This window comes from Ceratotherium simum, chromosome 16 (genome assembly GCF_057802395.1).
Source record: "Ceratotherium simum simum isolate JZ-2026a chromosome 16, ASM5780239v1, whole genome shotgun sequence".
Classification (NCBI taxonomy): domain Eukaryota; kingdom Metazoa; phylum Chordata; class Mammalia; order Perissodactyla; family Rhinocerotidae; genus Ceratotherium; species Ceratotherium simum.
This window is the reverse complement of record NC_141915.1, coordinates 38,625,634-38,648,945: the sequence shown is the minus strand read 5'-3', so window position 1 is coordinate 38,648,945 and position 23,312 is coordinate 38,625,634. Positions and strand designations below refer to the sequence as shown.

At 57.7% G+C, this 23,312-nt stretch overlaps 1 protein-coding gene across 1 annotated transcript in view; it reads left to right on the top strand.

Annotated features, from left to right (window-relative positions):
* SRCIN1 (SRC kinase signaling inhibitor 1) overlaps nt 1-23,312 on the top strand; it is a 42,815-nt gene that overhangs the window by 5,062 nt on the left and 14,441 nt on the right. The window contains exons 3-15 of the mRNA XM_087441057.1: nt 5,161-5,184; nt 9,089-9,284; nt 9,928-10,126; nt 10,578-10,671; nt 11,179-12,017; nt 13,641-13,733; nt 13,975-14,018; nt 14,309-14,496; nt 15,538-15,713; nt 20,738-20,868; nt 20,982-21,129; nt 21,469-21,715; nt 22,186-22,420. Coding sequence (XP_087297183.1) covers nt 5,161-5,184; nt 9,089-9,284; nt 9,928-10,126; nt 10,578-10,671; nt 11,179-12,017; nt 13,641-13,733; nt 13,975-14,018; nt 14,309-14,496; nt 15,538-15,713; nt 20,738-20,868; nt 20,982-21,129; nt 21,469-21,715; nt 22,186-22,420 — 2,614 coding nt within the window. The remainder of the gene's footprint in view (nt 1-5,160; nt 5,185-9,088; nt 9,285-9,927; nt 10,127-10,577; nt 10,672-11,178; nt 12,018-13,640; nt 13,734-13,974; nt 14,019-14,308; nt 14,497-15,537; nt 15,714-20,737; nt 20,869-20,981; nt 21,130-21,468; nt 21,716-22,185; nt 22,421-23,312) is intronic.

The following is a 23,312-nucleotide window of genomic DNA, read 5'->3' as shown; positions in this document are numbered from 1 at the left end:
ATCAGAGGCCATCAAGGAAACTTAGGCATCCTAGGCTTCCCAGACTTGGCTGGGAATTGAGTCATGGGAGAGCTAAGAGGGCAACGGGGCACAGCTGAGACCCTGGTGGGGAGAGGCTGTGAGCTCCGAGGGTGGCGCGTCAGGAGGCAGGACACCCTCCCCCCAACCAACCCCAGGCCAGACCTTTGGGAGTAGGGGCCTGAAGAGGACCCTGGGAGGGGACCAGAGGCCAGCCTCCAAGCCGCGGCCCCTCCCCCGCTTCCACTAGGCTGTCTAACCTCCCTCCCTCCTTCTGCAACTCGAGTCCCGGGCAGGCGTATCGGGTGACCGCGGCGACGCAGCCACCAGCCTCCGCCGCTCCTTTGCGGGGCTGCGCCGGCGGGGCCGCGCCGGGGGAGGGGGCCGGAGAGGATGTGCACGGCGGCGCGCCGCGCCGCGCCAGGTGGAGTCGCGGTTACCGGGGCGACCGGGGCCCGGGCCGGCTCGGCAGCGGCGGCGGCTCTAGCATTGCAGCAAAGGGCACCGGCAGCGGCGGCGGCTGCGGAGGCGGCCGGGGGAGGGGAGAGCCCGGGCGGGTGGGAGTAGGGGGCTGCCCTTCCTCCCCCGCCCGACGCGGGACCTGGGGCTGGGGCCCCCCGGCATACACCTGTGGCCGCAGGTAAGGAGGAGCGGCTGCGGGGGCCGGGGTCGCTGCCTCGGGTTCCGCTGGGGGCGAGGGCACCGAGATGGGGGGCCCCAGGGGCCTTCCGAGGGTGGGGTCACGCAGGCTGTTGCGGTTTCTGATCCCTGAGCAACACCCCCTCCCCTCCCCCACCGCGTTCGCAGCCTTCGGCATGGGCCAGGCCCCCAGCCCGAAATGCGGCTGGCGCCCCCACCTCCAACCTCGGAAAGTCATGACCTTCCCGGGGTGCGCTCTCGCCCCCGGCGCAGCGCGGGTCCCGCAGCACCCCTCCCCCGACTCTGCATCCGGAAGGGGTAGTAAGTGAGGGTGTCCATGAGCGCACTCCGGGCGAGGGGGCGGGGGTCGGGCATGTGCGTCGAGGTGGGAGGCTGGCGCCCGCGGGGGCGCGTTACGTCGCCCCAGCCTGGGGGGCGGGTGTTTACGCAGACGCGTGTTCACAGGAGTTGAGAGGTGGGCGTGTGCACCGGTGCACGCGGAGCCAGGGGATTAAGGAGTAGGGGTGCGACCCATTGGTTGTCCTTCCTTCCTGGAGGATGCGTCGTTGGGGCTCGAGGTCAAGGAGGGGTTACGCAGCCACCTAGCCCACAGGGGATGTCTGCCCAGGGGAGCGGAGAGACCTCAGGTGGCTGGACTTAGGATCCTGGGGGGACATGGCCCGGCCCCCCTCCCTCCCGGGGCACGGGGATGGGGGAGAAAGGACCAGCTGCAGGGGGCGGGAAGAACCCCACTGAGGGCGCCTAGAGTGGGGAAGGGAGGGAGTTAACTCCTCAGCTCCCAGTGGGAAGAAGCTGTTTTCTCTTCTCACCAGGGAGTTCCAGGACTCCCTGGCGTTGCTTCCTTGGGTCTCCGGAGAAGCCCTCCCACCCCTGTTTCTGAAAGCCTTGTCCCTAGAGAGTGGGTGGTTGGCTTCCATCTTATCCTCTTAGAACACCTCTCATTCCCCCCCCCCCCCCCCCCCCCCCCCCCGGGCTCCTGTAAGATTCTTCCCTGCAAGTGCTTCCCCGGGCAGGGTCTCTCCTACTCAATCTTTTCTTTATTTTGCCTGCTCACTGCCCTCTGGGAAGGTGAGACGCTCCACCACCCCCACCACCCCCACCACCCCCCCGCCCCCGCCTCCCCCAAGTATGGGGGAGGGAGACAGCTTGGCCGTGGTATTGAGGTTTTTGCTTGGAGAGTCACACCTCTCTTGGGCTCTTCCTGCCCTCTGCCCTCCTTCCAGGGGGTTTCTGGAGCTGGGAAATTCCCAGGGAAAAGGCCCAGAAGGCTGAGCAGTGCTGGGTGCCAGGAGATGTAGGGAGTGGTGCCAGACAAGAGTATTCAGAGACATCCCCTTCCTCCCATGTCTGGTCCTATTGTCTTGGCATTCATTCATGGTCAAATATTTGTTGAGGGTCTACCATATACCGGGCACTGTGCTGGGCACGGCAGGGGGAACAGACAACCAAGAAGAGGGCGAGGAGGTAAAGGGCACTGGATGTTGGAAGGGGAGAGCCCCACCTTAGCAAACGGAGGAGGAGCCTCCTGCTCTCAGTCACCCAAGGCTGTCCCATGGGTTTAACACCCTGGAAGGAAGCAGAGACAGAGGATGGTCCCCAAGGACCTCTCCCCACTATGGTTTCCCCCCTCCCAGGACACTGAGTTGTCAGGAGACTGTGTGTCTCATTCCTGGTGGGGCCAACATGAAAGAGGATCATTCTTCCCACTTTCCAGAGAGGACGGAGGGCCTGGATTCACTCCGTGTGCTCTACAGGCCACAGCCAAAAGTCCCAGGACTCTGATCGCAGCCTCTCCAAGTTCGCCAGGCACAGACGCTGCAACTCGTCCATCTTTACCCTCTAACGGGACTTGGCTGGCCTTTCCTGTGGCACTGATGCTACCCTGTCGTCTCCCCTGGCCCCAGCTAGTGACTCCTCTCTTCCAGGTCTGATTGCCCCGTGGACGTGCCCAGCCTTGGGACCCTGAGGCAGGCCCATGTTGAGGCAGAGCCAGTGTGGCTGTAGCCAGGCCCCATCCCTGTCTCCCTCCCAGAGGCAGGAGGTGGGCCCCAGCCCTCTGCACGTATCAGTCAGATGTGTTGACGCTGGGGGCCGGCTGAGGGTGGGGCATCTTTGCCTCTTTTGAACCAGGAGTTCCCCTACCTGACACATCATGTCTGGGACACCATAGGCACAGGAGAGTGGCCGAGGTGGCCAGAGGCACCATGATCTGGCTAGCGGGGGGAAAGAGGGATGAGACTTTCTTTTCGTGTGTGTGTGCTGTATGTGGACTGCTGTGTGTTTCTGCAGCTCAGTGTGTGTGTGTGTGTGTGTAGATACGTGTGACTGAGTATCCATGTCGCTGTGTGTTTCTGTGACTCTGGGGGGATGTTGGAGGGGGTGTGTGAATGGTGCCAGTGTCTGTGTTTCTGTGGCTGGAGTAGAGCTTGTGGGAGTGTGTGAGCAAATCAGGGCCTTGGCGGGGGGCATGTTTGTGTCTGACTGGGGGTTGTCTGTGTATGAATATCTCTGTCTCTGAGTTTCTGGTTGTTTCTGGAGTTGTTTCTGACCATGGAGGGCTTCTCACCAAGTACTGTGTCCCTTTGTGGGTGTGTTTGTGGCGATGTCGTTATCGGAGGATGTCTGAGAGTTTGTGCATGGCTCAGCGTGGGACCTGTGTGTCGCGGGGCGCCGTGGGTGGCCTGTGTGTACACGGGGTAATGTTGGTGGTGGACGAGGGACGGCGGCCTTCTCTGCAGAGCCGTCCATCACTGCTGGGGCTGCAGACGTGACTATCATCATAAACCTCCCCGTGCCCCCTGCCTGGCTCTGCCTGCCCCTCATGTGTCCACTCCTCTGCTACCCCTCCCCTTCCTGTGGCCACAGGCAGCTGTGGCTGGAGCCTGTTACTCTAGCCCCTCCCCTCCCCTCAGCACCTGTGGGCATCCCCTGGCATCCATGGGGGTGGCATGTGTCCATCGATTGTTCTAGGCGTTGGCTAGGGCACAGACTTTGCTGTCCCCTTCCTCTGCCTAGCATGTGACTATTTTTTGTGTCTCTTGGAGCCAGTACTGGGGGGAGAGGTGGGGATTGTGGCTCAGATGGGGATGGCCCTGCCAAGTGAACCTCTTCATCCCAGCCCTAGCCTGGTGTCACCCCACCCTAAAGGTCTAACTCAGGTAAAAGCCTCCATCCCAGCAGTGCCCCTCCCCTCAGCTGCTGACCAACTCCTCTCTGCCATTAAAGCAGTCAGGTGGCACAGGACACCCCAGCCTGGTGTCCTTCCCCCATCGAGGACCCTCAGTGTCCCTCCCCTCTGCTAGTGGCTCTGAGGCCTGGGGAATCTTGTCTGCTGATGCCAGGCACCCCAGGGCCAGGCCATCTGCTGCCTCTGTCTTCCTGCTGAGGCTGGCACCAGTCAGCAGGGTGCCCTCAGCTTTGCCAAGAACCAACCCGGCCTCCGGGCCACTCCTTTGTCCTTAGCCATCTGGAAAGGCCTTCTGGTCTCCAGGGAAGGCAGGGTGACCTTAGGTTATTGTGAATGAGGAGGAACCTGAGGCCCCCATTCTAGGGGTGCAAGGAGCCCTCCTCTCTCATCTCTCCGGCCATAGGATGTTGCCCATGCTCCCCGTCTCCCCAGCTCCCCTTGCTGCCCATGGCTCCCCATCCACTGCCCCGTGCTGTGAGGTGACAGCGTCTGTTCACCCTTCTCTGCAATCCAGGTCCATCGTGTTAACAGGCCTCCCTGCCCTGGCCCTAGCCCCCAGCCTCCCTTTTCCACTCCCCACCCCATCAGCCCTTTTGGGGTCCAGTTCCCATCTCGCTCTGCTTCACTCGGATGCTTTCTGCTCCTCCACCCCGTTAAGTCAAAATACTTGCACTCAGCGTGGAAGCCCATTCTTCTGGCCCCGGCCTCCTCTGTGCAGCCTAATCTGCTGTTTTCCCTGCACCCCAGCCAAACTGGGCGATCGCCTATTCCCTCAACACACTCTTGGCTTGCCTGCTCCCGAGCACTTGCCCACGCTGTCCCCTCTTCTCAGCATGCCTTTCCTCCCAATCTCCAGCTGCTCATTTGTCAAGACCCAGCTCAAATGCCACCCCTTCCGGGAAGTTTTCCCTGGCCCGCCACAACCAGATACCATTTCTCTGACCACCCCCCCCAGCTCTGCTTCATCTCTGCCAGTGTCCCGTGGGTTCCCTATATCACGGTCATCTTTGCCTTTTCCTACCTGTGACTCTCTAAGGACAGCTACTGTGACTAGAATGTGTGGCTTGTAACCATCTGGAATGGTTCTCCCGGCCCCCACCAGTGGGCCTGGCGCCTGCTCAGGGCCATCCTGGGGCTCAGTAGAGAATGGGACGTACCAGGCGCTGCTTCCTTCCTGCTCTTCAGAGGGTGGAGGGCCCACGTCCCAGGGCTGAGTGCTGAGCCTCTAACCCGCCCCTGTCCCTACTTTCCCCTCCCAGCCCCCGTATAACCATCTCTTCTCTTATTTCCATCAGCAGCCCAACTACTGGAGTTTCAAGGTCAGTGCGTGGTGCTTCTGCTTCCGTGACAGCTGCATGTGCTCTCCCATCCCTGCCCCTGCCCCTCCTTGCACATGCTTTGCACAGGGTGTGCGTCTGCACGCAACCTTCTGGTGTGGGCGGTGGGCCTTGGGGCTGCAGGCTGTGGCTGCTGCTTTGAGAGTCTGGGTTCGCCTGCCAGGGGCTTGTGGGTCCAGCGTGGGAGTTGGGGCCACCTCTGCTGGGGATCTGGGCTGGGGATACTCAGGCTTCCCCAGACCGTGAGGGGCATTTGGGAAGGAGAGGGGCTGTCTGACATTTCCCCCAGCCTGGAGAGACTGCTGGCTCTGAGGCAGGGACCTGGACCCCGTGATCTTGTTGAGGGCCCTGTTCTCTGAACTCAGATTTCATCTTCCAGGGAGGCCCTGTGACTATGATGGGTCCCCCATCCCTTCCTTACTTTCCACTATGGGGAGCTGGTGAGTGCCAGGCAAGAGACTCATAGCCCTGCATCCCAAACCTGTTGCCCAAGTGGAGGGCTAAGCTGAGGGAGGGGTGCCTTCATGCCTCCTCGGGAGAGGCTGGACTATCCACAGCCCGAGAGCTGTCTGCCCTTCCAGGGGCATCCTGCTGACCCCTGGGGGAGCACCCTCAGGCGCCTCCTCCACCTTCTCTGGCATCCAGGCCCAGAACTGAACCAAGTCAGACTGCTGCTTGTGTCCTGGAGTCTGCTGCCCCTGACGTCCCAGGCATCATGACGGGGTGGGAGGCATTCATCCCCGACTCCCCAGGCGTCAGCTTGCTCCAAGCATCTCATTTGCATGCGTTCTCCCAGAGAGAAGTCCTTGAATCAGAGACTGGGGAATTACAGCATCATGGCGTCAGGCAGATAGCCTTTTTGGAGGAAGCAGTTCAGTGCCTGGGCCAAGAGCCAGGCTGCCTGGTGGTGAATTCCAGTCTGCTATTAACTAACTAGTGCGGTGACCTGGGACAAGTTACATAATCACCTGGGCCTCAGTTTCTCCTCTGTAAAATGGGACAACAATATCTGCATCATAGAGTTGTTGTAAAGATAGAAGAAATGAGAGCCTGTGTGTCCTATGCACAGAGCCCGGCTCCTAGCAATCCCTCCACGTAGCTTACCTCATTAGCTCTTAGAGTCACAGACACTGACTTGATTCCCAAATCAGAATCACCTTGGGAACCTGTCAACAATCTTGAGCCTCGGGCTCCAGACCCCAGAGATTCGAATTCAGTGAATGTGGGGTCCTGGAAAGTGTTTTTAAAAGCTCCCAAGTGCTTCTGCCCCAGTCTGTGGACAGCCATTGGGAACTTCAGCTCCTAGCTTGACCACCCCAACTCAAGGTTCCCTCCCCTGATCTCTGACCAGGAGTCATCAGCTCCTCCCTGGAACATCTCCGGTGACAAGTGCTCCCTGCCTCCCTGGCAGCCCCTTTCCTATCTTTGGAAAGCTCTGCTTGAATTACTCTTTTGTTCTCTTGCCATCTCCCTTGTAATTGGGAAGTGCTTCTGAATGTCTCACCTTTTTCTGCCCTGTTGTCTCAGCCCAGGGCTGGAGAGAAGCGCTAAGGGGCTTTCTGTCTTCTCAAGAGGGTTTTCCACAAAGGTAGTGAGAATGGAAAGGTGCCCACAGGGCCAGGATGGAGACAGGAACTGGCGGAGCAGGGAATGTGGGCATCTCTTCTCCCAGGGTTCCCTGGGCAGGGTCCTGCCTTTTCAGCAGTCAGCAGTCCCTAGCAACCCTGCCCCCCTTCATTCTGGCCCCTGTTCCATCTTCTTACTGGCACCTCACTGTGGCCACCTCCCTACTCCTCATCCCTGCTAGTTGCCTCATTCTGCCTGAATTCTGTAGCCCCTCATCCCCACCAGCCTGTCAAGCACTGACCTTCCAGTTGCCTGGCAACCTCATGACCACCAGCTCAGACCTGGTTCCTGACACTGCCGTGGGGCAGAGGTGAGAGAGAGGGACATAGGCTGGCACTGGTGATCAGCCTGGATCTGAGCTGCAGGGTCCAAAATCTGGGCACAAGCATCCCCCAAATGGGCCCAGTCCTACACTGACACATGCCCACGCACTGGTCAAGGCATTGTGCTTGAGGCTGGATGCCCTCTGAGGTCCCCAAATCTGACGGTCCATATCCCCAAGCCCTTGAGGCCACTGTGGGGACAGCTGGGCATGTTGCCCATTAGAGGAAGATGCTCTCTCTTTTCAAGAGTACTAATCCGATTGGAACATTAAATTGAGTTAATACAGAAGATGGAGATTAATTAGGGATTAATCAGGATTTGGGGATGGAGGGAGCTGAGAAGGAGAATAAATGATTCCTTTTTAGAGATATTTTTACTGATTTTTAAAATTTTTTCCCTCCAAAGCCCCAGTAGATAGTTGTATGTCATAGTCGCACATCCTTCTAGTTGCTGTACGTGGGACACGGCCTCAGCATGACCAGAGAAGTGGTGCGTGGGTGCGTGCCTGGGATCTGAACCCGGGCCGCCAGCAGCGGAGCGCACGCACTTAACCGCTAAGCCACGGGGCCGGCCCTTTTTTAAAAATTTATTTATTTATTTATATTTACTGTTTTTTTTAATTATAAAAATTATATATTCTAAATGTGCAAAATTCACCCAGCAGAGAAATATATAAAGTAAAAAGAGAAAGCACTGTCTCAATCCCGAGGTAACCAATGGTAATGGTTTTGAGTGATTTGTTGTTAAAAATAGGCAACTTATAGAAAAATACAATTGGGAAACATGACTTTTTCCTGATAATATATGTATATATAATACGTATATGTATATAAGTACGCAACATGGAATGATGTAAATCTGATTCATTATCTTTCTCCCTTAAATATATGAGTTTCTCACAGCAACCAGATGTGAGGGGAGGGGCTGGGGCAGAATGGCAGGAACTGTGGCCCTGAGTGACAGCCCGAGCCTTCAGCCAAAAGTAGGTTCTTAAAGTGCAACTGAAACCATGGTGACCCCTCCCCCAAGGAGAGTAATCAAGCTGTCCCTGGGGCAGGGAATGTCACTGGGTGACACTGTTCCCTAGCCCCAGCCAGCTATCACCCTCAGCTGTAGCTCCAGGCAAGGGGCTGCCCTGCTGGGTACTGGGGGAGGCCCAGTACTGGGTACTGAGGTACAGCTAGGCCCGATGGCTATGTGGCAGCATGTGCCTTACCGGGGGGTGGGGGGGCTGGCACTTATGCCACATGATCGTGTGGGTCACACCGGGCTTAGCATGTGCACTGCATGTACTAGGCAGGTAGTCTGTTTGAAACTGGGGTCCAACTGGCTTTGGGGGGTTTGGGACGGTTCTCCCAGTCACTCTAAGTCAAGGACATTGTGCCCAGCCCGGTGAGGGCCCATACCATCCAGAGTTGGGATCCTGGGGTCCCCAGCTCTCTCTGCCTTCTCCCTGGGCCCTCCTTCCTGCCCACTCCAAACTCTCTGAACTCCACGAAGGATAAATTCGCCGCTCACAAACCCGCCGCTTAATTAATGTCTGGAACTAATGCCCCAATTTGCTCAATGATTCTCCTGCTCACCTCGGTGACAAATTTGTGTTGTTGTTGTTCTTTGGAAGCTTAAAATAGCAGGCGTGCCCATGGCTCCCGCTCAGATGGTTTCTTGTCTGGCTTCTCAGGGTGCCTGAGTCCTTTGCCCACTCCTTACCTGCTGGGTGTCCCAGCCAGGCCAAGGTCCCAAGAGGTTGGGGAATGCTGCAGCCTCACAGCGAGTCTGGAATCCAGGAGACCCTCGTGTGTGTGTGTGTGTGTGTGTGTGTGTGTGTGTGTGTGTGTGTCACTGGCTGGTGGAGGGTCCCCGGGCCTGGCTGGGGGCAGTGGGCAGAGCAAAGGCGCTCATGCTTGGTTCCTCTCGGCCCGCCCTGCCCCTGCAGACCCGCAGCTCGCGCCACACTCAGGGAGCCCAGCCCGGGCTGGCAGACCAGGCTGCCAAGCTGTCATACGCCTCTGCGGAGTCGCTGGAGACCATGTCGGAGGCCGAGCTGCCCCTGGGCTTCAGTAGGATGAACCGCTTCCGACAAAGCCTGCCCCTCTCCCGCTCCGCCAGCCAGACCAAGCTGCGCTCGCCAGGTACTGCTTGCCCCATCCTTCCTCCTCCTGGCCACTGGCTCCTCCCTTTGCTCTGCTCCCCTGGAACCCTCTTCATCCCCTTCACCATTCTGCCTCTCCTCGACCATCTTTCTGGGAAGCCTCTGGCTCCCTTCCCCATCTCCCCATCTCCCAGCCCCCCAGCAATCTCCTCCCCTCAGGGCCTCTCCCTCCTTAGCTTCTCTCTGCCCAGCCCTCCTCCATCTCTCTCTCTGCTCACCTCTCTCCATCATCTTTCCCACCCCTCTCTCTCCCTCAGCATCCCCTGCCCTATCACTCTCTCCCTTAGGCCTCTCATCCTCTTCAGCAGCCCCCTTTCCTTCATAGCCTCCCTTCTCCCCTCTCTCCCCCTCAGCAACGACTCCCTCTCAGTTTCTGCCCCACCGCTCCTGCCCCCAATTACATTTCCTCGTCCAGGCTCCAACCTGCCTGTGGTCGAGTTGGTGCCTTGAGAGGCCCGCAAGCATGAGGAGTGCCTGGGTGCACCTGCACTCCGGGGCGGCGTCCGGCCTCAGACCCTGCCTCTGCGGGGCCAGCGCGGCTCCCGAAGGCCCCCCTCGCTCCTCTGCCCGGCGACGTGGACGTGGTGGTGGCACTGACAACGAGGGCGGCGTCTCCTTCGCAGGGGTGCTGTTCCTGCAGTTCGGGGAGGAGACTCGGCGCGTGCACATCACGCACGAGGTCAGCAGCCTGGACACGCTGCACGCACTCATCGCGCACATGTTCCCGCAGAAGCTCACCATGGGCATGCTTAAGTCGCCCAACACCGCCATCCTCATCAAAGACGAGGCTCGCAACGTCTTCTACGAGCTGGAGGACGTCCGGTGGGCGTGGCCCCGGGGGGATGAGGCGGGCTTCCCATACTCCTCTGAACCGGCTGGACCCCGCGGGGCCATTCCCCAGCCCCCTCCTGACCCAACCTCAACCCTCCCCGTCTCCACCCACAGCCTTACCGCCCCGTCCTCTTCTCGATCATCCCAGTCTCGATCATCCCATCACTCCCTCCCTCTAAATCATCCACCCCTGCTGGTTCACGTTGGTTTGAGCTAACCTGAGAATGGCGCGTGAGGCCGAGGAGATGGACCGGGTGGAGGTTGCTGGGTGGGTGTTGGTGGCAGGCAGCCTGAGCCACGAGATCCACCGAGCGAGGAGTTAGGAAGGGGTTGGGGCTCCTAGCTCCTCTTGCCAACCCCTCTTCCCGCTGCCTGGAGTAGCTGCTCCTCCTCATCGCAGGGCTGGGGGATGGTGACCCTCTGCACCTCCCCCCTCCCCCAGGGACATCCAGGACCGCAGTATTATCAAGATCTATAGGAAGGAGCCACTCTACGCCGCTTTCCCTGGCTCACACCTCACCAACGGGGACCTCCGGGTATGGCTGGGATGCCCAGGGCACCGGGGAGGCTGGGCAGATGGGGTCCAGGAGCACAGAGTCTAGTCACTTGTCACCAGGGACCAGGGCCAGCTCTGGAGAAGGGAACATAGAGACTGAAGCAGAGGGGGGCCTCCATTAATTGTGGAGTCATGGGGGTGTCCCTCCCCTCATCTTCCCCTTTCTCCTCTTGTCTGCTCAGGATTTCTCTAACATGCCTCTAGATATTCTAGAAGGCCTCTCTCAGGAACCACCTCTTCCCCTTTTGCTTCCCACCCCTCACCATAGGGTGGGCCGAGGGTTGCCCCTCTGCTGCCTCTCCACCTGCCACTTCTTCCTCTATGCTGGGACCTCTGATGAGAAAGGGGCCCAAGATGCAGCATGAGCAAGGGAAGCCAGAGAACAGACTTCCTAAGCGTCAGGGGGGAGATGCTGGCTCCTCAAGCAAGGGGCAAGGGATCCCCTTTGTGACCAGCCCTTTGGGGTCCGGGGCTGTCTTCTGCACAGAGAGAGATGGTGTATGCGTCGCGGGAGTCGTCGCCCACGAGGCGCCTCAACAACCTGTCGCCGGCGCCGCACCTGGCGTCCGGCTCGCCGCCGCCGGGGCTGCCATCCGGTTCACCGTCGCGCTCGCGCCTCTCGTACGCCGGGGGGCGCCCGCCCTCCTACGCCGGCAGCCCGGTGCACCACGCGGCCGAGCGGCTGGGGGGCGCCCCCGCCGCCCCGGGCGTCAGCCCCAGCCCCAGCGCCATCCTGGAGCGGCGCGACGTGAAGCCGGACGAGGACCTGGCGGGCAAGGCGGGCGGCATGGTGCTGGTGAAGGGCGAGGGCCTTTACGCCGACCCCTACGGGCTGCTGCACGAGGGCCGCCTGAGCCTGGCGGCGGCCGCCGGCGACCCGTTCGCCTACCCGGGCGCGGGCGGCCTCTACAAGCGCGGCTCGGTGCGCTCGCTCAGCACCTACTCGGCCGCCGCGCTGCAGTCCGACCTGGAGGACTCGCTGTACAAGGCGGCGGGCGGCGGCCCGCTCTACGGCGACGGCTACGGCTTCCGCCTGCCGCCCTCGTCGCCGCAGAAGCTGGCCGACGTGGCGGCGCCGCCCGGAGGCCCCCCGCCGCCGCACAGCCCCTACTCGGGGCCGCCCAGCCGCGGCTCGCCGGTGCGCCAGTCCTTCCGCAAAGACTCTGGCTCCTCGTCGGTCTTCGCAGAGAGCCCCGGAGGCAAGACCCGTAGTACCGGGGGCTCCTCGACGGCCGGAGCCCCCCCTGCCGAGCTCTTCCCCGGGCCTGGGGAGCGCCCGCTCGTTGGGTTCGGGCCGCCTGGGCCAGTCAAGGACACGGAGACCAGGTGAGGGACGCTCGCGTGGCCTTAAGGATATGGAGGTTTGGGGGAGAGAGGGCTCGGCAAAGTCCGTGGCAGGATTGTGTCCTGGGCTCTGAGACCCTGGAATCCTTTGTAGACCAGAAGTAGTCTTGAGAGGTCGCCAGAGTACTGTGTCTTGGATGTGGCAGAGAAGGCATTGGAGAGAGGCACATGCCATTTTCTGTCTACAAGACTTGAGGGGTCGACAAGTGGGCCCCAGACAAGGACTCTGGGGACCTGGGTCTGCATCCCTTCCCTGAGCCTCAGTTTCCCCAACTAAAATTGAGGCTGAACCAGCACTCTTTTTTTTCTTGTGAAATTTTTGTTGTACATTATTGTTTATCAGTCACCATATAAGTGCATCCCTCCACCCCTTGTGCCCACCCCCCACCCCCTGAGCCCCTGGTAACCACCAGACAGTTCTATCTGTGCGTGTATTGGTTTATCTTCCACATATGAATGAAATCATGCACTGTTTGCCTTTCTCTTTCTGGCTTATTTCACTTAACAAAATACCCTCCAGGTCCATCCATGTTATTGCAAATGGAACGATTTTGTCTTTCTTTATGGCTGAGTAGTATTCCATGGTATATATATACCACATCTTCTTTATCCAGTCATCAGTTGAGAGACACTTGGGTTGCTTCCATGTCTTGGCTATAGTGAATAATGCTGCGAATGGGTGTAAGATGATATCTTAGTGTGGTTTTGATTTTCATTTCCCTGATGATTAGTGATGTTGAGCATCTTTTCATGTGTCTATTGGCCATCTGTATATCTTCTTTGGAGAAGTGTCTGCTGAACCAGCACTCTTTAGTGCCTTTTCTGCTCAGACACAGAATTTGCAGCCATGAGAGCTGTCCAGCACAGGGCTGGCTGAAGTCCACTGGGGAGGGGGTGCTGGTAAGAAATGGGGATGGGGAGAGACACACATTCCATTAGGTAGCCTCGGAGCTGGGGAACTCTTGCCCATCATTCAGCTCCCTCCTAGGGGTGCAGGGCTGGAGGAGGTAACCAGGGCACTTTACCTGTCCCCCCTGCCCTCAGGCAGCGCTGCTGAGAGATGAGGAGAAGTGATTCCCATTCACACAACTCTCTTGTGGCTTGTGTGCCAGGCACAGCACTGGGCACTGTTGATGCCAAGTTGGGCAGACCCGGTTCTTGCCCTGTCTAGTGGGGGAGACACGTTAAGAAATACTTGCATTTCCCTTAGGAGGGTGTACAGGTGGTGTGGGAGGAGGTACTGCTCAAGGCTGCTGGGACTCTGGGATGGCTTCAGAGAGGAGGGAGGAGGAGGGCATGCCAGGCAAGGGGAAAACATGTGCAGAGGCACAGAGAGGCCGGGGTGGGGCCCATTGTGGAGCCAGTGGTGAGAGATGAGGCTGGAGAGGGAGGAAGGGACTGTCAGATGGAGAAATGCCTTACTAATGTTAGGTGTGGGGCTGTGGGCTTAACCCTTAGGCATTGGGGCCCTTTGAATTGTCTGTGTGCTGGCGCTGGGGAGGGAATGGTATTTCCTCTAATTATCAACCTTAGGAATGTGGGGGCCTGGGCAGGAGGTACCCCATGCCCAGAGAAGGGGTTGCTCAAAGCCACCATCCTCCCCAGGGAGCGCATGGAGGCCATGGAGAAGCAGATTGCCAGCCTCACAGGCCTGGTGCAGAGTGCCCTACTGCGAGGCTCGGAGCCTGAGACCCCCAGGTGAGGCTCTTCTCCCAACACCACTGCCGGGGCATGTGGTTGGGGCAAGAGGAAGGGGAAGTGGGCAGCAGGAGCCCTGGGCTCAGCTCTGCCAGTGTCTCGCCGTGTGACCCTGGGTGAGTCCTTTCCCTTCTCTGGGACTCCATCCTGAGATCAGAGGACTGGGGAGATTATGTTAAGGTCTCACCCAGGTTTGACTGTCTGGGGCTAGCCGGGACCCCATGATGGCCATCTTTTACAGTGAGAAGATTGAAGGCTCCAATGGAGCAGCCACCCCCTCAGCACGTGAGTGACCCTTCCCCCCCTCCCCTACAGGTCCTTGCCCTCTCCCAGCCTCAGTTTCCTAATCTGTAAAGTGGAGATTGAACAATAGCTACATCATGGGGCTTCAATGGATAAGAGTGGTCACTTTAGCCCTGGCGCTTTGCCTGCACAGAAGGGCTGACCACCAGTTGGGGCAGAGTCAGAACCACGTGCCTCTCTGGCTACTGTGTGGGGTCGGGAGTGGGGAGGACCTTGCCCTGGCCCCTCACAATTTGTTCCCTTTCTCCCATCCTTGTGGTCCCTCTCTGCAGCCTGTGGGTCAGGCGGCCGGAGCAGCGGGGCCACCCCAGTGTCCGGCCCTCCCCCGCCTCCGGCCAGCAGCACCCCTGCGGGGCAGCCCACTGCCATCAGCCGTTTGCAGATGCAGCTGCACCTGCGTGGCCTGCAAAACAGCACCAATGACCTGCGTGGCCAGCTTCAGCAATTGCGGAAGCTCCAGGTACCGCGGTCTCTGGGGCCTCGCCCCATGCTCCGCCCTCTCTAACCCCGCCCCGCCAGAACCCACCCACTCGCGCTGAAACCCCTTCCCACAAGTCCCGCGCCATCCCCTACTCCCTCTTAAGAGTCTCTGGCGACTCACCGGGCCTCTCTCCGAACCCTTTCTCCCCTTCCCCTTCCTTGAGCTCCCGCCCCCTCGCTGAATCTCTGCTCCCTCACCAAGCCCCCACCCCTAGCCCATATCCCCCTCACTGAGCCCTCCTTCCCCTTCCCTGAATCCTCCGCTCTCCTGGAGCCCCAGTCCATCCCAAGAGGCCCCTCTGCCTGTCAGTATCGCTCAGGGCAGCCCCAGTTCTTCCTGCCCCGCATTCCTTCTCCCTTCCCCGCCTTTGGGCGGAAGCCCTTCCCAGATCCCCTCAGCTCCCCCGCCTTCCTGAGCCCGCAGAGTCTTCCCCGCCCTGCCCCTCCTGGCAGATGGTCCCACCAGTCAGGAGCCTGGCATCGCTGTGCCCGCTCCTCAAGAGGGCCCGAGGGCCCGTGAGGTGAGAATAATGAGCAGAGACAGGCTGGAGAGGGGGCAGATAGTTGCCATCTGGGCAACGGAAAAGATCTCGGCCCCGCCTCCCCACCATTGCCCCAAGTCGGCCTTAGAATTGGGTTCCCTAGAATTGGGTTCGAGCGTTAAGTTAGTCTTCCCGTCCCAGCCACGGAAACCCTCTCAAACCCCAGTGCTTGGGTCCTTCATCGAAGCCACAGCCATGCAACCGCCTGGTCGGCAGGGCTCTACAAAGGGCCACCTCTTGCCCCCAAGTATTCCCATCCCGTTCTCCTGCCTCTCTATTTTCCCAGAACGTAACCTTGTCCTCCGCCCCCCGCCATCCCACCCCTTCGCTGCTGCACACGGCCACAGCCAAGCAGCCGCATCTTCGGTGGAGCCCGCCCGGCATCGGACTGTCCTCTGCCCTCCTCCTCCCGGCCCTGTCCCTGCTGCGCGCCCCCATTCCCTCCCACCCCGGTCCATCCGTCCATCTGCGTCCTGCAGCTCCAGAACCTGGAGTCGTTGCGTGCGCTGCTGAAGGGCACGGAGGCGGAGCTGAGCATGCGCGTGTCGGAGGCGGCGCGGCGGCAGGAGGACCCGCTGCAGCGGCAGCGCACCCTGGTGGAGGAGGAGCGGCTGCGCTACCTCAACGACGAGGAGCTCATTACCCAGCAGCTCAAGTGAGGCTGGGCTCAACTACGGAGGGAGGGTGGGGGTGCGGCCCCGGGGGCCTGCGACCTGGTTTCCCTGGGAGGCGCAGCTCCCTTCCTTCTGAATCACAGGTGACGCTGGTCTGTTCGGAAGCCTGATTTCCTTCTCCTCTGTGGCCTGATTTCTCTGTGACCCGCAAACCTTTGACCATCTGGCACAATTCCTAAGTTCTTTTTTCTGGCTTGATGCCTGCTTTTGCTATGATCGTGCTTTCTAATGGTCCACAGTCTGGCTTCCCCATGGCCTGCAGCCTTGCTCTCGTGTGGCCAGCTGCCCGATTTCCCTTTGCCCTCTGCCTGCTTTCATTCTGGCCTGTGACCTGTGCAAACTGACCCTCGGGTAGAGCATTTAGGTATTGCCAGCTTGGTCCTGACCAGCCACAGTTGCCGCCACTCCAATTCCCTGATCTCTGAGACCAGGTATAGCCGAGGAAAATCCTCCTTCCATCCTAGTGCAGCTGAAACAGGGCTCTAGCTTTCCCAGAAGGAATGAGGAAGAACACCCCACCCCTAAATGCTTAGACATGGAAGGGTTAACAGAAGACAGTCCTCTGATCCAAATTTAGCAAGTGGCTGTCTGGCCAAGATTCGATTGTCTGGCACCATTGAAGGGAGAAGCTGCCTTTCGCTGCCCTTCCACAGAGTGAGCGCCCCCACCCCACTGCAGCCTTCCCTTGTCAGTCACTGGGGTCTGAGACAGAGGCCCTGCTCCTTCCTCTCACTTCTTTTTTGGTGGCACAGGGCACAAGGGGACCTGAGGTCCAGCTCCAGCACTGAGAGGCTGTGTGATCAGGGCAGTTTCTGCCCTTCTCTGCACTTTGGCTTTCTCATTTGTGCTCAGTATTAAGATTTTTGCAGTTCTTTCCAGAGAGGGCTTGGGTTCTACCGGCCAGTGACTCAGGGAGCAGGAGAGGCTGCTCAAAGGAGCCTAGCTTCCTCACCAAGTCATATGTGGTTGTACCTCTGGCAAGGGGCTCCTGGAGAAGGGTCCCTGTTCCTCAGCCTTGGGCCCACACAAGCTAGTGGTACGTGTGCATTTCAGCAAGGCACAAGGCAAAGATTCACATGACCCCTTGTGGCTGAGATGAAATAAGGGCCATTCTACTTGGAAATGAGCCGGCAGCAGCCACCCCGTCACTGCAGGTGTAAAAGCTTAGAGATAACTCCAGTCAGATCTCCAAGTAGACTGGCAGCTGCCATCCCCCTCACCCAGGGAATTCCATTCACCCGACTTTCCTGTCCTCTCCTTACCCCTTTCACTCAGCACAGAGGAGCTGCATTGGAATTTTCAAAAGGAACTTTACTGAGACATTAAGGGAAAATAAAAGGAAATATAAAAGCACAGAGGCAGAAGAGATGAAAGGACAGGATTTATGCTCCTGTCATGTGAGTGTCTGGTCCTCAGCTTCCTGAGGGCCTCAGTTCTCCAGGAACACATAGTCGCTACCCCCTGCCCTGTTATCAAACCCATCACTCAGACTGCTCACTTGGGAGAGCTTGGGGGCTGATATAATGCTTCTGGCAGGATTCTCCATTCACTTTGAAGGGGGCTCCTGCCTTTTTGGGGTAGAATCTGGGCTGGGCTGCACACCAGCCCTGCAGTGGCGCCGGCTTGGCCATAAGGGCCTTCCCTGCCCAGCTCCCATAACCTCCCCGGGTGTTAGGTCGACCAGCAGGCCCGTCCTTACCCCTGCTCTGTATGCTTCCTCTTGCTCTGCTTTGCTCTGCCTCTTCCTCTTGCCCTGGGATCTTGCTGGAAGTTAAGACTGATTCTGTGCTTTATTCAGCTTGGCTCACTCACCTGTCCTTCTAGCCAAGCACTTGAGCTCTGTCTAGATGTTGCCCTTAGAGGCAGCCTCTGCTGACTGAGACCTTTTGGTCTCTGGAGCCTAACTTGGCCTAATCCAGGGCCAGCTTTGTAGGCATGTGACCTGCTCAGTCACACAGGGCCCCACGTAGTCCATAAGCTCAGAAGGGCCCCGTGCTTGATTTATGCTCTGCTTTGCTTTCTTGAAATTCTTAATAGTTTTTAAATTAGGGACAAAACATTCATTTTGCATTGGGCCCCCACAAACTATATAGCTGCTTCTGTCCTGACCCTCCCCTCTCGACCCCTCCAGGACTAAACTAAATAAGACACTTTGTGATCCCAGTGTCTAGACCTGGGCTGATCTGGGACTCATTTGCAGAGCCTGCCCAAGTAGGGGCTCTAAAACTTTAGCAGATTGCGTGATCAGAAAATCGAGGTGCTGACTGAACCTCAGGGAGGCCTCATCCCTTCTGCCTGAGAGTTGCAGCATTGTCTCCTCCTGAATGCTTACCTGAGTCCTCCTTTAAATGAGGGTCTTTTCCCCCTCAGAGTGATGTTTGGGAGTGACCTTTTTACAAAACAGGTACACTTTGAACCAGTCAGGTGTCACACATAGCAGAGGAGACTTGTTCTTTCTCACGTGGCAGAGTGAGGGCTGGGTGGGACAGTGATGGGTGTGGGGTGATGTTAGTCCAGAGACACAGCAGAGCCAATGGCTGAAGTCAGACATGAGTGGATCCTGCTTTGCCACAAAATAGTTGAACGACCTTGGACAAGTTACTTAATCTTCTTGAGCCTCTTTTTTTTTTTTTTTTTTTTTTAATGCCAAAGCCTGTTGTATTAGTTAGAGTAGCTAATTAATTAGTTAGGGTAACTGCTATAACAAATTGTATAATGGTTCAAAAGTAATAGATGTATCTTGTTTTCTCACGGAACAGTATTGGGTGGATTAGTGGAATGGCTTTCCTCCATGCAGTCATTCAGGGACCCAGGCTAATGGAGGTTTTGCCATCTTTAATATGTCCCTTCCCAGATCACCCACAGGTCATTTCATTGCCTTTCAACCAACAGGAGGGGGAAAAGAGCCTGGAGGAGCTTCCATGGGAGATTTTTATGGGCCGGGCCTGGAAGCAGCAGGTCCTGCTTGCACTCATATTCCATCTGCTAGACCTCAGTCGAATGGCCACTTCTAACTGCAAAGAAGCCTGGGAAATGTAGTCTTGTGTCTGAGCTACTGTTTGTTGACGTGTAAACTGGAAGTAATAATGGTTACCACTCACGGGATTTGTTGTGAGGGTTAAATAAGGTAATGAAAAGGAAGGGCTGGATGTGGCACCTGGCAGACAGTGAGTGCTTGGTACAAGACAGCTCTTGAACTGGTGGTGCTGAGTCACAGGAGGTTGTGTTTGGCTCCAACGTCGTCTGTCTTCACCCACCAGTTGGATGAAGATGTGTAAGGCATGCTGATAAGATTTGCTCATCAGCAAATCTTTGAGGGAGAGCGAATCTGTTAGATAGTAGAACTGAGATTAAAAGTTGTTCCCGCCTGGACTGTTGAGCTGAAATCCCACAGATGAGATCTGACAGGCGTGTATGTAGAGTCCCGCATGTGGGTCAGGCATGTCAGTGACTCTGGTACAGAATTGAGATGACCTACCTGGGCAGCCATTCATTTCTTTCACTTGTTCACTCAGTCCACAATATTTACCAGACGTCTCTTCTGCTCCAGGCACCACGCCAGGTGCTGGGAATCAGAGATGAATCTGAAAGACGTGGTTCCTGCCTGCCTGGAGCCACCCAGCCCAGCAACCGGGAGCTCCAGGGGCTTGGGGAGCAGGAAGCAGACCCCCAACCCTAGGTGTAGGGAGTGGGGGAGAGGTTCCCGCTGAGGCCTGAGGACGAGTCACATGTGTGCATGTGTGTGTGCACACGTGTGTGTGTACAGGTGAATGGAGTGTTCTAGGCAGAGGAAATGGCATTATAAAGGCCCAGAGGACAGCACGTACAAAGACCTCAGAGAAGTTCTGGACAGTTCTAAACGGAAGCAAGCCAGACGAGGACAGGGGATGTGGCTGGAGGGAAAATAAGAGCAGCCCCCAGGGACTGACCCCGTCCTCATCTGCACTGGCTTATTTCATCCTCACAATGGCCTCAGGAGGGAGGAACTCTTACCACCCCATTTTCTGGACGATGACGTTGAGGCCTGGAAATAGGAGGTAATTTGTCCGAGATCTCCGCTGGGATGGGCAGAGCTGGGATTGGAATTTGGATCTGTCTGACTCCAGAGCCTAGTTTTCAACTACTACCCTCCTGCCCTTCTTGGCCACATTGAAGAGTTTGGATTTTAGCCTCACGCTCAGAATGGTGGGATCCATTTAGGGTTCAACACAAAGGGTGGTGACTTGTTCTGATTTACATTTTAGAAAGATGTGGGGGTTTTTTTGTTTGTTTTTTTGTGAGGAAGATCAGCCCTGAGCTAACATCTGCCAATCCTCTTCCTTTTTTTTTTTTTTCTGCTGAGGAAGACTGGCCCTGGGCTAACATCCATACCCATCTTCCTCCACTTTATATGGGATGCTGCTGCAGCATGGCTTGACAAGCGGTGCGTCGGTGCGCGCCCGGGATCCTAACTGGCGAACCCCGGGCCACTGCAGCGGAGGGCGCGCACTTAACAGCTTGCGCCACCGGGCCGGAGATGTGGGGTTTTAAATGACACAAGCTCGGCATAAACCAGCTGGAAGTCGAAAGCAGTTCTGTCCTCAAGGAAAGAGGCTGAGTGTCTGGAGCATTTGAGAAAGGATAGATGGACGTGGCAGCGCCACCGTGTGAGAGAAGAGACCCCTCAGGGGCACGTGCAGCCGCTGCCAGTTCTCTGAAAGGCTGCCAAGTTCTCTGCTGCTTCCTTGGCAGAATGAGAATCAGAGGATGCAAGTTATAGAGAGGGAGATTTGGGCTGATGTTGCTAAAGATCAGAACTTCAACGGGGGGACCCAGGGCACCTGTTAGGCAGCTCTTCTGAGGTCTCATCTCTGAGGTTTGGCATTTCTGATTCCTCTTGGGCATGTGGCCTGATGGATGGCTTTTAATTTTGATGTGACTGGTGGCCTGATTTCTTCCTAGCTGCCCAATTTCAGGGGGCTGGGCTGGGGCCACAGGGGCTGAGAGGGTCTCTCTGTGGCTGCAGTGACCTGGAGAAGTCGGTAGAGAAGATCCAGAGGGACGTGTCTCAGAACCACCGGCTGGTGCCTGGGCCTGAGCTGGAGGAGAAGGCACTGGTGCTGAAGCAGCTCGGGGAGACACTGACTGAGCTCAAGGGTGAGCCTTGGGGCCAGCGACTGGCGCGAGTCCCTGCTGCACCCCCACCCCCACCCCCAGGCACTGCCCTCCCTGCTGCTCCCTCCCTAGCTCACTCCTTCCTGTCCCCGCAGCTCATTTTCCAGGCCTGCAGAGTAAGATGCGGGTAGTGCTGCGCGTGGAGGTGGAGGCCGTGAAGTTCCTGAAGGAGGAGCCACAGCGCCTGGACGGGCTGCTCAAGCGCTGCCGTGGGGTCACAGACACGCTGGCCCAGATCCGAAGGTCATCCTTTCCCTGACCTCTTATCTCTGACTTCCGATTTCCTGTGGGGTCACACACAGGGCCCAGATGGATAGATGGGCCTGACTCCTTATCCTGACTCCCCAAAGGTCACTGATGTGCCGACTGGATCTGTACCTCAGCTCTGGCCTGTGACCCCTCGCGTGTTGTATGCTTGGCTGCCCCTTATGCTGGATGCAGTCACTCCTCCCCAGGCCCTTCCATCTGTCCTGTAACATCCCAGAGCCCTCCTCACACCCTGCCTCCCTCAGGCCAGGTTTCCCTCCCATGGGGCCACCACAGGGCTGGCCTCACAGCTGCTCCTAACTCTCCCAACCCCAGGCAAGTGGACGAGGGTGTGTGGCCACCCCCCAACAACCTCCTGAGTCAGTCCCCCAAGAAGGTGACGGCCGAGACTGACTTCAACAAGAGCTTGGACTTTGAAATGCCACCACCCAGCCCTCCGCTGAACCTCCATGAGCTGAGTGGGCCAGCAGAGGGAGCCGCTCCTACCCCCAAGGGGGGCAACCCCACCAAAGGCCTGGACACTCCTGGCAAGAGAAGCGTGGACAAGGCTGTGTCTGTTGAGGTGCTGGGCCCGGGATGGGGGCAGAAGCTAGGCCCACACGTTCTTACCACCATCCTAGGTTGGGAAGTGCCGACACGTGGGTACTTTTTCCTGGGGGAGGAGGAAGTCTGAGAAGCATATTGAGGGTGACATTAGTCCTGCTAGACAGAAAAGCATATTATAAAGTTATAATAATTAAGGCAGTGTGGTGTTAGCATAAGAATAGACTCTGTGGTCAGTGAAACAGAATAGAATGTCCCCAAACAGGTCCAAGTATATCAAGAGAGTAGTATAGGATGAAGGTGGCATTCTAGACTCCTGGAGAAAGCATGTAATACCCAAGGAGAGGTCCGAGGGTCCTCCGGGGCCGGACCAAATGTGAGGCTTCCTGTTCCATTCCTTGCATGTGTGGCTGGGGGAGGGGCTGAGGCCACAGAGGTCCAGCAGCAGGGCCACCACTTCCGTCCTGACTGTCGCCCCCTCCTCTCAAGGCTGCTGAGCGGGACTGGGAGGAGAAGCGGGCAGCGCTGACCCAGTACAGTGCCAAGGACATTAACCGGCTGCTGGAAGAGACACAGGCAGAGCTGCTGAAGGCCATCCCTGACCTGGACTATGCGAGCAAGGCCCACCCAGGCCCGGCCCCCACCCCTGACCACAAGCCCCCCAAGGTCCCCCACGGTCAGAAGGCAGCCCCCCGAATGGAACCCAGTGGGAGGAGGGGCTCAGGTATGGGGGCAGGTGGGGGGCTGGTGAAGAGCCTGGAGGAGGGGAGGTGCATCCTCAGGAGCTCTCAGGTTGATGGGGGAGGTGCTGGGGTTGAGAATCTTTGTGGTCAGGCTGCCAGAGCAGGGAGGGGTCAGAATATCAGCAGCCCAACCTCAGCCACTAGAGGGAGACCCAGAAGGATGGGGTAGAACTGAACTCTACCCAGGGCTTTTCCCACTGCCCTGACTGCCTCTGAGAGGACCACGCAGGGAGGATGAGCAAGTCCAGACAGGGTCTGCATCCACACGGACATGCAGCGCTGATCCATATGGACATGGCTCCTGTGCTCCCCAAGCCTGTGAGCTCGCAGGGGAGGCAGAAATCCAGACCAGAAATGGCAGTCATCATTCATTCATTTATTAATTCCTGCCACACATATTTGCTGAGCACCTACTGCATGCTCAGTGCTGGGGATAAGGAGATATGACACTGCTTGCTTCCCAGGAGCTTAAAATTTAGTGGGGGAATAATACTAACATTTGTGTTTATCACTTACTGTGTGGCAAGAACTGCTCCAAACACTTTATATATGTTAATCCTTAGAATTTCCCAACAACCCCAGGAGGCAGATACAGGAGTTGTTCCGATTTTACAGATGAGGACACTAAGGTGCAATGTTGTTAAGTCATCTGTCCCTAGTGGGTAAACCAGGAATAGGATGCAGGTGCTAAATGCAGCGGTGGAGGTGAGCTCCTGTACTGTGCAGTCCTAGAGGAGGCCCTGGGGGGGGCAGGAAGGGCTTCCCTTTGGAGGGGACTTTCCACTGGATCCTTGACAACAAGTAGGTGTTTCCGTGGGCCAGTGAGAGAAGGCATTCCAGGGAGAGGGAACAGCATGTGCCAATGCCTGGAGG